This window comes from Sinocyclocheilus grahami, unplaced genomic scaffold (assembly GCF_001515645.1).
Source record: "Sinocyclocheilus grahami isolate Dianchi unplaced genomic scaffold, SAMN03320097.WGS_v1.1 scaffold82.1, whole genome shotgun sequence".
NCBI lineage: Eukaryota > Metazoa > Chordata > Actinopteri > Cypriniformes > Cyprinidae > Sinocyclocheilus > Sinocyclocheilus grahami.
Window position 1 is genome coordinate 1,359,288 of NW_015505261.1, and position 14,462 is coordinate 1,373,749.

At 35.8% G+C, this 14,462-nt stretch overlaps 1 protein-coding gene across 6 annotated transcripts in view; it reads right to left on the minus strand.

The window, feature by feature from the left end:
* Nucleotides 1-14,462, minus strand: part of LOC107586483 (tetratricopeptide repeat protein 7A-like) — a 53,057-nt gene that overhangs the window by 31,092 nt on the left and 7,503 nt on the right. For 5 of the 6 annotated variants that reach the window (XM_016273855.1, XM_016273858.1, XM_016273857.1 and 2 more), the window contains exons 2-6: nucleotides 13,543-13,726; nucleotides 10,867-11,030; nucleotides 5,275-5,443; nucleotides 669-799; nucleotides 251-375 (exon numbers count right to left, since the gene is read on the minus strand). In XM_016273855.1, the coding sequence (XP_016129341.1) occupies nucleotides 251-375; nucleotides 669-799; nucleotides 5,275-5,443; nucleotides 10,867-11,030; nucleotides 13,543-13,726 (773 nt within the window). The remainder of the gene's footprint in view (nucleotides 1-250; nucleotides 376-668; nucleotides 800-5,274; nucleotides 5,444-10,866; nucleotides 11,031-13,542; nucleotides 13,727-14,462) is intronic. The other variant, XM_016273859.1, reaches the window with a different exon arrangement.

Genomic DNA, 14,462 nt, shown 5'->3' on the forward strand with positions numbered 1-14,462 from the left:
ACCTCATATAAAATCACTTGTGTTATAACACTGACACCTGCTGACACAACGATGTTGACACATGTTGACACAAGGACACGAGTGGAGTGTTTAGACAGTCCCAGTCATACAGTTTATTCACATGGAGTCCATAAATGGATTAAGTCAAGCTGTGCAGTGAATACTGTGTGTGCATGGCTGCATGAGTGCTAAATATGAAGGGCAGAGAATTGTGGGTACAGAGTCTGAGAGTAGTAATGTGCGCCCTCACCCTTTTCTCAGCAGCGACAGGTATGCGCTCTGAAGAGCTGCCTGCAGGAAGAAACCTGGGTCCAAGTCAAAATTTGGGACTGATGAACCGCTTTTAGCAGTTTTGGAACTTGGCGTGCAAACAGTCTAGTCAACAAGACGCAAATGCAATGTAATGATGGCCGGAAATGAACACAGATGAATACAAAACTGTCCCAATTTTACATTCTATATATTAACATATAATATACACAGAACACATTCTTGCATTTACAGTCAGTGCTTATAAAAGCTAAATGTCTCTTTCAATTTGAATCAATCATGCACGAGATACTGAAAACGCAGCGAGACACACCAAGAAAACAGTTAGAGACATGTCTACACAGAAAAACATGTTCTGAGTAAACCGGCCCCTGACAAGATGTAAAACACACACAGACCTTGTCGAGCTCTTGCAGGTACAGCAGGCCAGCATCACAGGCCATGAGGTAACAGGACAGACATTCTTCCTCTCTCTCGGACAGTCTAACACGGGAAGCACCTGACATAGACTGATGGTCCAAAGACAAACCTGAACATTCATGGAGAACGATTAGGTTAAGATTCACTTTATATATATATATATATATCTACACACTCCTAAAAGTAAAATCTCCTTTCTTCATAGATCTAAAGGTTCTCTTTGACATCTGCAGAACGTTACATCTATTCAGAGAAAAAAAGTCTGGAACTCACTTTATCACTTTATATATATATATATATATATATATATATATATATATATATATATATATATATATATATATATATATATATATATAATTTGGGACAATAACCGTACAAGAGAGAATGAAATATAGTTTAAGCATGGAACCAAGACATGCAAAATGAATACAGCAAAGCACTGCATCTCCAATTACAGTACTGCTGCTGAATAGAATTAATTAGACATGTGGAACAAGAACGGATCTCTATGTTTGGTACAGTCTATTCTTAATCGGTATATGCCAATTAATACATATAATTGAGAAACACCATGAGAGCAAATATCTGTTTATCAGACAAACATTTTTAAATGACATTAGCAGGACTTTAATCAATTATTCAGTCTGTCTGGAACATTCCGTCTGGGTCTCATCCAGAGCTTTGGCAGGGCAAGATGCAGAAAATAGCCATGGACAATCAAATATTTGAACCTCCTAGAAAATGCTTTGATATCTCAGATTTGCCAAGACTTCGGTAACACTTTATTTCGATAGTCCACTTTAGACATTCTATTAACAGTAAGTAACTTTGTAACTACATGTCAACTAGCAGTTACTAGAGTATTAGCAGACTGTCTGCTTAATATATATCTTCTAACACTTTCTTTGTCAACTTATTCTACTAACCCTAAACCTACCCTAAGTCTACTCGGAGAATTAGTAGACATGTAGTTGCAAATGAATGAGAATTAGTTGACATGTAGTTGACATGTAGTTACAAAGTTACTTATAGTTAGTAGAATGTCTAAAGTGGACTATCGAAATAAAGTGTAACCAAGACTTCTGCCTACATTGAATTCTCCCAGAAGTCTCTAGTTCCATCCAAATATGAGGAAGTACACAGAGGAGAACTAAAAATGAGGAACTGTGCAATTAGTGTAACTTTACCACATCACGACTGTTAAAAAGAGTTCCCCATCTATACAAATCTGAAGAGAAGAGTAGACAGCAACCATAATTAACACTCAACAAGTGCCTAATGCAAGTGAAACTGGCTTTGACGAGCAGAGAAAATAGAACTGTATAAGGAACTACAACATAGATAGATAGATAGATAGATAGATAGATAGATAGATAGATAGATAGATAGATAGATAGATAGATAGAGACACAGTAGTTAACTTATTAGTAAACACAGCAGTGAGTTATTGCAATATTTACTATGGGTCTGTCAGCGTGGAACGGCTGTCACAAGCTGTGCCTGGTGAGTCTCTCAAGGGACTGATTCTGGGTGGCTTCTGCTTTCTACGCTAGAGAAGCTAATATTATACTTTCCCAGCCTGCTGTCTGATAGTATGTGTCTGTGTGTGAACCTGTAGTGGGGGTTCAGATGCCAGGGTACATATAAAAAGCAGTCAGAAAGACTGTGGAATAACTTGAAACTTCCAACAATTACTACATAATTATTACATAATTGGCATCACCCTGTTCGTTTGGGGATTTTTTTAAAAACGGAACAAAATTGCATGATGTCATATTCAGTGTTGGGGGTAATATATTGCCTGTAGTGGGGGTTCAGATGCCAGGGTACATATAAAAAGCAGTCAGAAAGACTGTGGAAGTAACTTGAAACTTCCAACAATTACTACATAATTATTACATAATTGGCATCACCCTGTTCGTTTGGGGATTTTTTTAAAAACGGAACAAAATTGCATGATGTCATATGTATGAGTACTTCAATAGAGTATTAGCAGACTGTCTGCTTAATATATATCTTCTAACACTTTCTTTGTCAACTTATTCTACTAACCCTAAACCTACCCTAAGTCTACTCGGAGAATTAGTAGACATGTAGTTGCAAATGAATGAGAATTAGTTGACATGTAGTTGACATGTAGTTACAAAGTTACTTATAGTTAGTAGAATGTCTAAAGTGGACTATCGAAATAAAGTGTAACCAAGACTTCTGCCTACATTGAATTCTCCCAGAAGTCTCTAGTTCCATCCAAATATGAGGAAGTACACAGAGGAGAACTAAAAATGAGGAACTGTGCAATTAGTGTAACTTTACCACATCACGACTGTTAAAAAGAGTTCCCCATCTATACAAATCTGAAGAGAAGAGTAGACAGCAACCATAATTAACACTCAACAAGTGCCTAATGCAAGTGAAACTGGCTTTGACGAGCAGAGAAAATAGAACTGTATAAGGAACTACAACATAGATAGATAGATAGATAGATAAATAGATAGATAGATAGATAGATAGATAGATAGATAGATAGATAGATAGATAGATAGATAGATAGATAGATAGATAGATAGATAGATAGATAGATAGAGACACAGTAGTTAACTTATTAGTAAACACAGCAGTGAGTTATTGCAATATTTACTATGGGTCTGTCAGCGTGGAACGGCTGTCACAAGCTGTGCCTGGTGAGTCTCTCAAGGGACTGATTCTGGGTGGCTTCTGCTTTCTACGCTAGAGAAGCTAATATTATACTTTCCCAGCCTGCTGTCTGATAGTATGTGTCTGTGTGTGAACCTGTAGTGGGGGTTCAGATGCCAGGGTACATATAAAAAGCAGTCAGAAAGACTGTGGAATAACTTGAAACTTCCAACAATTACTACATAATTATTACATAATTGGCATCACCCTGTTCGTTTGGGGATTTTTTTAAAAACGGAACAAAATTGCATGATGTCATATTCAGTGTTGGGGGTAATATATTGCAAGTAACTCAAGTTACGTAATCAGATTACTTTTTTCAAGTAACTAGTAAAGTAACGCATTACTTTTTAATTTACGAGAGAATATCTGAGTTACTTTTTCAAATAAGTAACGCAAGTTACTTTTTTTTTTTTCAATTTATTGATTGACAGCTCTCCTGTCCCCATGCTGAGAGAAATCAGAAGATGTTACTGTAGTTCTAAAATAAATATGAATATGCATTCATTCATCTCACTCGCACAAAAAAAAAAACCACACAGATTCAGTATTCCTCAAAATGAATAAAAATAATGCAACTCAGAATATGACGCAAACCTGCAATAATTAAATGTTAAACAACCCAAATATGCTTTATGTATTTAATCCCATTCTATTAACAATGTCTTTGCTTCTGACCTTCGATGATCCAGTTCAAGCGTACTAATAAGCACAAATTACTCTGGACAAACATTTGTGTGTTTTTTTTATAGCTGAAGTTTGTAGAAATGTCTTCTTCTGCACTCTACGGTACGGACGTAAATTTACCTTCCCTTCAGCCTGAGGCTTATTCATTTCACTTTTGGTGTGAAAGGCTTTTGTATTTGCCAAAAATAGAACTTTTTTATTTTAAAAATAAGCAAGCAAGCCCTGTCCAGATTTTAAAAGTAGCGCAAAAGTAACGTAACGCATTACTTTCCATAAAAAAGTAACTAAGTACCGTAATTAGTGACTTTTTTTATGGAGTAACGCAATATTGTAATGCATTACTTTTAAAAGTAACTTTCCCCAACACTGGTCATATGTATGAGTACTTCAATAGGCCTATGTGTTCCTTATTGTGGGAGTACAATAGTACTGATGTTGTCAGGTGGTAATTCCATATACATACAGTACTGTATATACCTAGCACATACTTTTTTTGTACTTGCGAGAGAATGTTATGTATTAAAAATCATGGAAAATTTGACATTACACAAATACAGGATGAGTAAAATGCTGGAAAACCTGATATGAATGATAACTAAAGATATATAATAGAAGCTTCCCTGTAGACAATGGTGTAAAACTGCCTTTTTTTTCCTGTGGTTACATTCTGTCCAAGGATATGATAAAAGAAAAGACACACTCCTATCCACACATTTCTCTATGATTGTAATGCCAACCTTTCTTTCAGTGTACACTTTAGCCTGGGTATGAATCCAATAAAAGCATGCCTGAAGCAAATATTCAGTGGAATGGAGCAATGGAAATTACTTAATAACTCTATAAATACACATTAAAATTGCTCTGGCAGATAAAAGGACCATATTAGGAACTTCGTCTTTTAACTTTAGCATCTAACGGACTAAATAATAATAAAAAAAATCTAATTAAGAGCCACTACACCGCAATAAACCTCAGTGAACTTTTACATTTTTTTCCACAGTTAATATTGCCAAAATTTTTAAAGAGGTTGTGGCAATGCTGAACGGTTGCAGGAAGCTACAACACATGCTATAATTAGCTGAATATTTAGACCTCACGCATAACTGTATACAGTATGTTAATTTCCTTGTCATCATGACTTAATTATACAATAATGAGGGAGAATTAATGAGCTATTAGTGATTTCTCAACTGTTCATACCTTTGATGACAAAGGCCTCTGCCAGCATGCGTAGTTGGTAGACAGGCTTCTCGTGGCGGCTGAAATCATCCACACCTGCTCTGGCACACATGCCCTGGGCGTCCCTGTAGTGTCCCTGAACATAGTGCACTTTAGCCAGCAGGAGCAGAGCTTCATTCAGGTAGTGCGGCTACAGGGGAAGAGACCGAAAATCACTGATAATTAGATCTGAACGATTTGAGGAAACAATCTAATTGTGATTTTTATGATCAAAATTGTGATTGCGATTTAAAAATGTTTATAGGGCTGCTCAACTTGGCCAAATGTTTGTGATTATATATCAATATGGCTTTAAAATGTTATTATTATTTTTGTTATTGTATAAAAATATATACATTACTAAATACAAACGAAATATGAAATATTACTTTAGCTTTTGAAAGAAAATATCATACCGTACGGTAGTGGATATAACGAACACACTCACAAAGCACCAATTGTAAATCTGGGCCTTCGAGGAACTTTTCAGTGTGAGTTAGATTAATTAGATACTACATATAATTTAATAGGAAAATGTAAAGTGTAACACATTTTATTGTTGCAGAGTGTATTTTATAAAATGTTTAAAAACTTTAAATCTTTTATCACTTTATTCAATTGTGTTTCTTGTTACATGGAACTACTGAACACAGATATAGAAGTTTATTTTAAAGTGCAAAGTATTATCTAACTATCTAAAAATGTGTATCTAATGGGAACAGAACAAAGTTTTGTAACAAAGAAATATGTGATAATGTGTAAATATGTGTAAGTAGAAAAGTTTGGATATTGGGACATTCCCAGTATCTTGTTTGAGTCAGTGAATCATATACTCAACTCTAAGACCTTTTTGCTAATGTTCCCATTTAGTTATGAAAGTTATAAAAGCATTATTTCTGAATGTTCTCTGAACATTAAAATCAGGTTTTTTAAGTGTTTTAATTCATTTAATTTTAAAAAGTTAAAAAAATTATAAAATGTAATGTACCATTAAATTTCACACAATATTGTGTGAAAGTTAATGGTACATTACATTTTATAATTTTTTTAACTTTTTAAAATTAAATGAATTAAAACACTTAAAAAACCTGATTTTAATGTTCAGAGAACATTCAGAAATAATGCTTTTATAACTTTCATAACTAAATGGGAACATTAGCAAAAAGGTCTTAGAGTTGAGTATATGATTCACTGACTCAAACAAGATACTGGGAATGTCCCAATATCCAAACTGTTCTACTTACACATATTTACACATTATCACATATTTCTTTGTTACAAAACTTTGTTCTGTTCCCATTAGATACACATTTTTAGATAGTTAGATAATACTTTGCACTTTAAAATAAACTTCTATATCTGTGTTCAGTAGTTCCATGTAACAAGAAACACAATTGAATAAAGTGATAAAAGATTTAAAGTTTTTAAACATTTTATAAAATACACTCTGCAACAATAAAATGTGTTACACTTTACATTTTCCTATTAAATTATATGTAGTATCTAATTAATCTAACTCACACTGAAAAGTTCCTCGAAGGCCCAGATTTACAATTGGTGCTTTGTGAGTGTGTTCGTTATATCCACTACCGTACGGTATGATATTTTCTTTCAAAAGCTCAAAAATAGAAATAGAACAGACTGTAAAACTAAGGTTGTGCTGAGGTTTAGGTGAGTGGTATTGTTCTTTTGTAAGAGTACTAACAAATGCTGAATGACAGCAAATTGCAGTGGTTGTCGATGCGTTTGCTCCTTATAGTTGTGCAGTTGGGCAAATATGGTCCAATTATAAAGTTCTTGACTGAAAAAGTCCTTGGAATATGAAAACAGATACAGTTGGTACATAACATGCTAGCCTTAAGGATAAAAAATATTGCCAGAACAAAAAAAATGAGCTTTCACATTTCATACTCACTGGACTTCTTTCATGTTCTACTGTTTAGAAGGATATATAATATAACCTACCCATTTTGCCCAATCAAAAGCCATTTCAATGCAGAAAACCTTTAAGGAACTGTGCCGTCCAGTGCTGCTCATCAAGTCCAAACACTGTTATCAAGCTTTCAATATGGCAGTGGGCTATTGTATCACATGTGGCAATGCATGTGGGTATATCTCCACTCTTCCTCTGTCTGAGGGTTTGTATGAGGAGTCAGACTCTAAGTGGGTTTCTACAGTCACCTGAGAGTTGAATGAATAAAATATGCTAGACATTGTACAAACTAGGCTACAGACGATATTGCATCATGCTTTACTGCAAGCTTTCACACAGATAAAGCACCATTTAAGCCTGAAGCCGAGCAACACCACTACCATTTGATAAAATACAGTAATCATGATTTGACCTCAGGCCATTTAGGTTAATTATACACTGGTAAAATTAAAACCGAGGTCTGTTGTTGACCGAAGTGAATTGTTGCTCCACCAGTGCCTTTACTATGAATGCAGTCTGTTGTGCTGATTATGTTTGTAAAACACCCTGATAATAAGGAAACACTGATGTTACAAGACTGTAATGCTTAACATCATAAACTCTACCTGACAGCAACTTGAATAGGCTATTATTACTGATGGTGAATGAGGAAATTTGTGTGATATGATTTACCTTTCTTGTTAGTTGCCTTTATGTGTTTTTGTTTTAGTTAGGTTTTTATGCTGATTGTTTATGTTTCATTTCATCATGCATATGCATATATGTATCAGCAGCGTTGGGGGTAATATATTACAAGTAACGCAAAAGATTACGTTTTTCAAGTAACTAGTAAAGTAACGCATTACTTTTTTAATTTACAAGAGAATATCTGAGTTACTTTTTCAAATAAGTAACGCAAGTTACTTTTTTTTTTTTCAATTTATTGATTGACAGCTCTCCTGTCCCCATGCTGAGAGAAATCAGAAGATGTTACTGTAGTTCTAAAATAAATATGAATATGCATTCATTCATCTCACTCGCACAAAAAAAAAAACCACACAGATTCAGTATTCCTCAAAATGAATAAAAATAATGCAACTCAGAATATGACGCAAACCTGCAATAATTAAATGTTAAACAACCCAAATATGCTTTATGTATTTAATCCCATTCTATTAACAATGTCTTTGCTTCTGACCTTCGATGATCCAGTTCAAGCGTACTAATAAGCACAAATTACTCTGGACAAACATTTGTGTGTTTTTTTTATAGCTGAAGTTTGTAGAAATGTCTTCTTCTGCACTCTACGGTACGGACGTAAATTTACCTTCCCTTCAGCCTGAGGCTTATTCATTTCACTTTTGGTGTGAAAGGCTTTTGTATTTGCCAAAAATAGAACTTTTTTATTTTAAAAATAAGCAAGCAAGCCCTGTCCAGATTTTAAAAGTAGCGCAAAAGTAACGTAACGCATTACTTTCCATAAAAAAGTAACTAAGTACCGTAATTAGTGACTTTTTTTATGGAGTAACGCAATATTGTAATGCATTACTTTTAAAAGTAACTTTCCCCAACACTGGTCATATGTATGAGTACTTCAATAGGCCTATGTGTTCCTTATTGTGGGAGTACAATAGTACTGATGTTGTCAGGTGGTAATTCCATATACATACAGTACTGTATATACCTAGCACATACTTTTTTTGTACTTGCGAGAGAATGTTATGTATTAAAAATCATGGAAAATTTGACATTACACAAATACAGGATGAGTAAAATGCTGGAAAACCTGATATGAATGATAACTAAAGATATATAATAGAAGCTTCCCTGTAGACAATGGGGTAAAACTGCATTTTTTTTCCTGTGGTTACATTCTGTCCAAGGATATGATAAAAGAAAAGACACACTCCTATCCACACATTTCTCTATGATTGTAATGCCAACCTTTCTTTCAGTGTACACTTTAGCCTGGGTATGAATCCAATAAAAGCATGCCTGAAGCAAATATTCAGTGGAATGGAGCAATGGAAATTACTTAATAACTCTATAAATACACATTAAAATTGCTCTGGCAGATAAAAGGACCATATTAGGAACTTCGTCTTTTAACTTTAGCATCTAATGGACTAAATAATAATAAAAAAAATCTAATTAAGAGCCACTACACCGCAATAAACCTCAGTGAACTTTTACATTTTTTTCCACACAGTTAATATTGCCAAAATTTTTAAAGAGGTTGTGGCAATGCTGAACGGTTGCAGGAAGCTACAACACATGCTATAATTAGCTGAATATTTAGACCTCACGCAGAACTGTATACAGTATGTTAATTTCCTTGTCATCATGACTTAATTATACAATAATGAGGGAGAATTAATGAGCTATTAGTGATTTCTCAACTGTTCATACCTTTGATGACAAAGGCCTCTGCCAGCATGCGTAGTTGGTAGACAGGCTTCTCGTGGCGGGTGAAATCATCCACACCTGCTCTGGCACACATGCCCTGGGCGTCCCTGTAGTGTCCCTGAACATAGTGCACTTTAGCCAGCAGAAGCAGAGCTTCATTCAGGTAGTGCGGCTACAAGGGAAGAGATCGAAAATCACTGATAATTAGATCTGAACAATTTGAGGAAACAATCTAATTGTGATTTTTATGATCAAAATTGTGATTGCGATTTAAAAATGTTTATAGGGCTGCTCAACTTGGCCAAATGTTTGTGATTATATATCAATATGGCTTTAAAATGTTATTATTATTTTTGTTATTGTATAAAAATATATACATTACTAAATACAAACGAAATATGAAATATTACTTTAGTAATATTTCACTGAAAAATAAAAAAGTTACGGATTTACGATTTTTAAATGTTGAACTACCAAATTTTTGTTTTGACAGAAAACACGGATTCCTTAAAGCTTCTCTTTTGTTAATCAGTATTTCTCATTACAAATATGGGAAGATGGTTGGTCCTTCACAAATGCGCATTAAAGCGAGAGAGATGAGTTTGTGAGGAGCAGCATTTACTGTAAACCGAACTGCTCTGAGACACTGAAAACAGGAGATCGTGAGCTGCTCACGTATAAATGAACACAGTGCCATACTTCACTCTGAAACCCACAACGCATATATTTATTTAATTAAGTCCCAGGCTTTGGAAATTTTGAATTGCATTAAGCCATTTCACGACTTCGGTTTTATTTTGATTAATTGTGCAACCCTACTGACAATTTAAATAGAGAATAAATGTATAGACGACATGCATGCACTACAGGGTTTTTGCATCCTTCTAAATTAAAAAAGGACAAAAAAACATACATTTTCTTTTTTTTCTTGAAATGATAAAATATCAAAAAATACAGTATTAATAAATGTGCAAATCAATACAGTACAAATAAATAAATAAAGTACTTTTTTAAGCACAAAGGAAAAAAAAGTGCTCAGAAAAGTGATGTTTTGAGAGAAAAAAACTGTTGCACCAGTGTTTGCAGATACTTATTGGTTTGGTATTTTGTTATCTAACTAATTTAAGTACACAAAACTGAACTAAAATCCCCAAAAGTGCTTCTGCAATCCATGCCCTTTCTTCTCTTTCTCAGAGATGCTTAACTGACAGAGAGACTTGAGAAACAAAGAAACTCAGGTAGGTGCTGTGCCAGACCTCCAGGCGTCCTCTGCTAAGGATGCTGTCGAGGTGAGCTTTGGCTCGGGCTAGTTTGGGCTGTGATTGTTCAGTCAGAAATGTAGAATTCTTCAGCAGAGTCATGCTCTCCAGCAGACATTCCTCCAACAGAGCTTCTGCCAGCAGCAGCGTCCTGTAATCATCTACAGACAAACAGAGACGGAAGTTGGGCAAAGGTTGAAGAAGAAATACTAGAACATGCTTGATGTTGGCTGATTATGGTACCTTCTTTGGGTTACTTTAAGGATAAAATGCTCATCAGCAACACCAGCATATTTCATCCAAGGGTGGACTTTATCATGACAGAATGTCTAGTTTGGATACTAATCTACAACAGCATTCTGATCAGGTTTAGAGAGTTAAGTGTGTTTGTTTTAACTTAACAGTATACAGCAAGAAGGTGCTTCGAAAATATTCGCTTTGCCTTCATGCATATTTTGTATAAACACTGTGGATGAGGTGTTTCCTGTTTGGTTCAACTTTTCACTCCCTACTGAATCTAGACTTGCAGTTATACTGTATGTCAGGTTTATGCATGACATTTCCTTACTGAATATGAAGTAACTACAGTACATCACTCAAAAACCCTTGGTAGCATTAGTAAAATACACTGAATACTATGTTCTGTGGCCACCTTTTACTGACTGAGTTTGTTTCCCCACAGGGAAATTAGTGTCTGGGTGTTTGCAATGGCGAAACAAGACGTGCTGGGTCAGAGATCGGATTTGGACAGTGGTGGACACACCTCCTGGGAGTGCCATGTGTTAACTTCTGTTGATTTAACAATGAACATGAGACATGTTTAGGCAGCATGTTTATCTTTTACCACCTTCGTGAAAGTGAGAAGACTGGGTTTTTAATTCTAAATCTTAAAGAGATACATTTCACAAATCATAAAAACGTAACATTTATTTACATTTGTCATGCCACTGTAGGCCAAATCGAGATTTTTTCTTCTGTGGAACACAAATTTAGCAGACAGTCCAAACTCCTGTTTTCCTTAAAATGAAAGCATACACTACTGCTCAAAATATTTGGGTTTTATAAATATTTTGGGTCAAAATAAAGTATTTTATGCTTACCAAGGTTTGCGTTTATTTGATCAAACATTCAGTAAAACAGTCATATCTTGAAATCGTGTTACAATTTAAAAGAATTGCTTTCTACTTTCTCGCTTTCTACTTTTGTAAAATGCAACTTATTCCTGTGATGCAAAGCTGAATTTTGCCTTTACACTCTTAAAAATAAAGGTGCTTCACGATGCCATAGAAGAACCTTTTTGTCTAAATGGTTCCATAAAGAACCTTTAACATCTGAAGAACCTTTCTGTTTCACAAAAGGTTATTTGTGGCGAAAGAAGGTTCTTCAGTTTACAAAAAGGTAAGAAAGAGATGGTTCTTTAAAGAACCTTTGACTGAATGGTTCTTTGTGGAACCAAAAATGGTTCTTCTATGGCATCGCTTGAAGAACCTTTTGAAGCACCTTTATTTTTAAGAGTGTAGGGTCACATGATCCTTCAGAAATGATTATAACACGCTGATTTGGTGCTCAAGAATGATTTTTCGTTATTATCAATGTTAAAAAAAAACATTTGTGCTGCTTAATATTTATTTCTGTTATTTCTTTGATCAATAGAAAGCAATTACAGCATTTATTTGAAGGATAGATCTTTTGAAACATTATAAAGGTCTTTGATCAACTTAATGCATCCTTATAGAATAAAAATATTACTTTTTTTCAACATTAAAAATCTTCCTGACAGTATGCATAAAGAAGGGTGTCCAGAAAATGAATGCATAATGTACAACAGGGGTCACCAAACTCAGTCCTGGAGGGCCGGTGTCCTGCAGAGTTTAGCTCCAACTTTCCTCAACACACCGACCTTACTGGAAGTTTCAAGCATAGCCTAAGACCTCGATTAGCTGGTTCAGGTGTGTTTGATTATGGTTAGAGCTAAACTCTGCAGGACAGTGGCCCTCCAGGACCACGTTTGGTGACACCTGATGTAGGCTACATCAACTGGTGGACACTTTGCTATCTCATAACGCCCCAGGACTTGAGAAACTCAAACGTTTGGCAAGAAAAAGCAAGAAAGTGTGAGTTTGGCAGTGTATAAGTACCAAGAGAGTTGTTCCTCAGAGTAAAACGGTAGTTGTTTAACACCAACACCAAGGTAACAACACCGGGTCAAAAGCCAATGCCAGCAGTAGTGTGTCAGGGAAAGTATTTATAGCGTGCTACACATCTGCATCAACGGTTGAGGAATACACCATCAAATTCAGTACATACCCTAAAGTGAGAGTGAGTAAATTAGGACACTATTGCTTTAAGTAGCTTCTACCTGGTGTGTGTAAAGGGTGTGTGCATGCATTTATATATCAGATTCACATGAGTAACTGGCTTTATACACACAGTCAGTCAGTCTCTCTCTCTCTCTCAGAGTGCACTGACAAATCAAATCTAAACGCAAAAACTGAAGTCTCATAAGTGCAAGCGAGTTTCTGTAACTGATATCAGCACATTAGTAAACATGGGCAGAGTTTAACAGAAAGGTACAAAGTTCATGCGGAACAAGACACACACTCTCTCACACTCATCACTGCTGGCTCTCCTCTATTCAACTCTATTCTATTCTATTGTGGCACGCGCACTTACTGTCTTCATGCAGGCGCGCGGCAGCGAGCTGCTCCAGTAAAGACGGTATTTTGTCCCACTGACACTCCGCGCGGCAGCGCTCCACCTCCACCTCTAAGCGGTACTGAGAGAAGGAGAGCCGCGATGACATCCCGCCGGCGTCTCTGTGTCCGCGCTCCGCCGACACCAGAGGACTGACTGCCGACTGACAACGGGAAACTCATTGAGCATGTGCAAACAAACATTACAAGACTTTGCCCATTTCAGTGACTGATGAATATTAAGTCGAGTTTCCCAGCAGTTGCACCCAGTGTTGGGGGTAACGCATTACAAGTAACACGAGTTACGTAATCAGATTACTTTTTTCAAGTAACGCATTACTTTTTAATTTACTCTTCATCTCGCTCACACACAAAAAAAAACAGATTCAGCATTCCTCAAAATGAATAAAAAGAATGCAACTCAGAATATGATGCAAACCTGCAATAAATAAATGTTAAAGGGGTCATATGATGCGATTTCAAGTTTTCCTTTCTCGTTGGAGTGTTACAAGCTGATTGTGCATAGATAAGATCCCTGAAGTTGCAAAGACTAAAGTCTCAAAACCAAAGAAATATTCTTTATCAAAGTTGAGACTCTGCCACGCCCCCCTAAAACGTCTCGTTCTAACACGCCCCCACATATCTACCTCACTATGTGGAAATATTTGCGTAATGCTGCCCAAATGTTCACGCAAAGAAAGAAGGCGTGGTTTCAGTAACCGCAGTTAGTGTTGAAGCAGCCATGTCAGGGAGACGCTGTGTGTTTCTAGGCGAAAGCAAAAGCACTTTATTTGGCCTTCCGAAAGTAGATGCATTTAGGAATCTTTAAGATCACTTACAACAGAACAGCAATGCATTTTATGGACGACCGTTTCGTGAACCTAGGAGAGGAGGTCATTC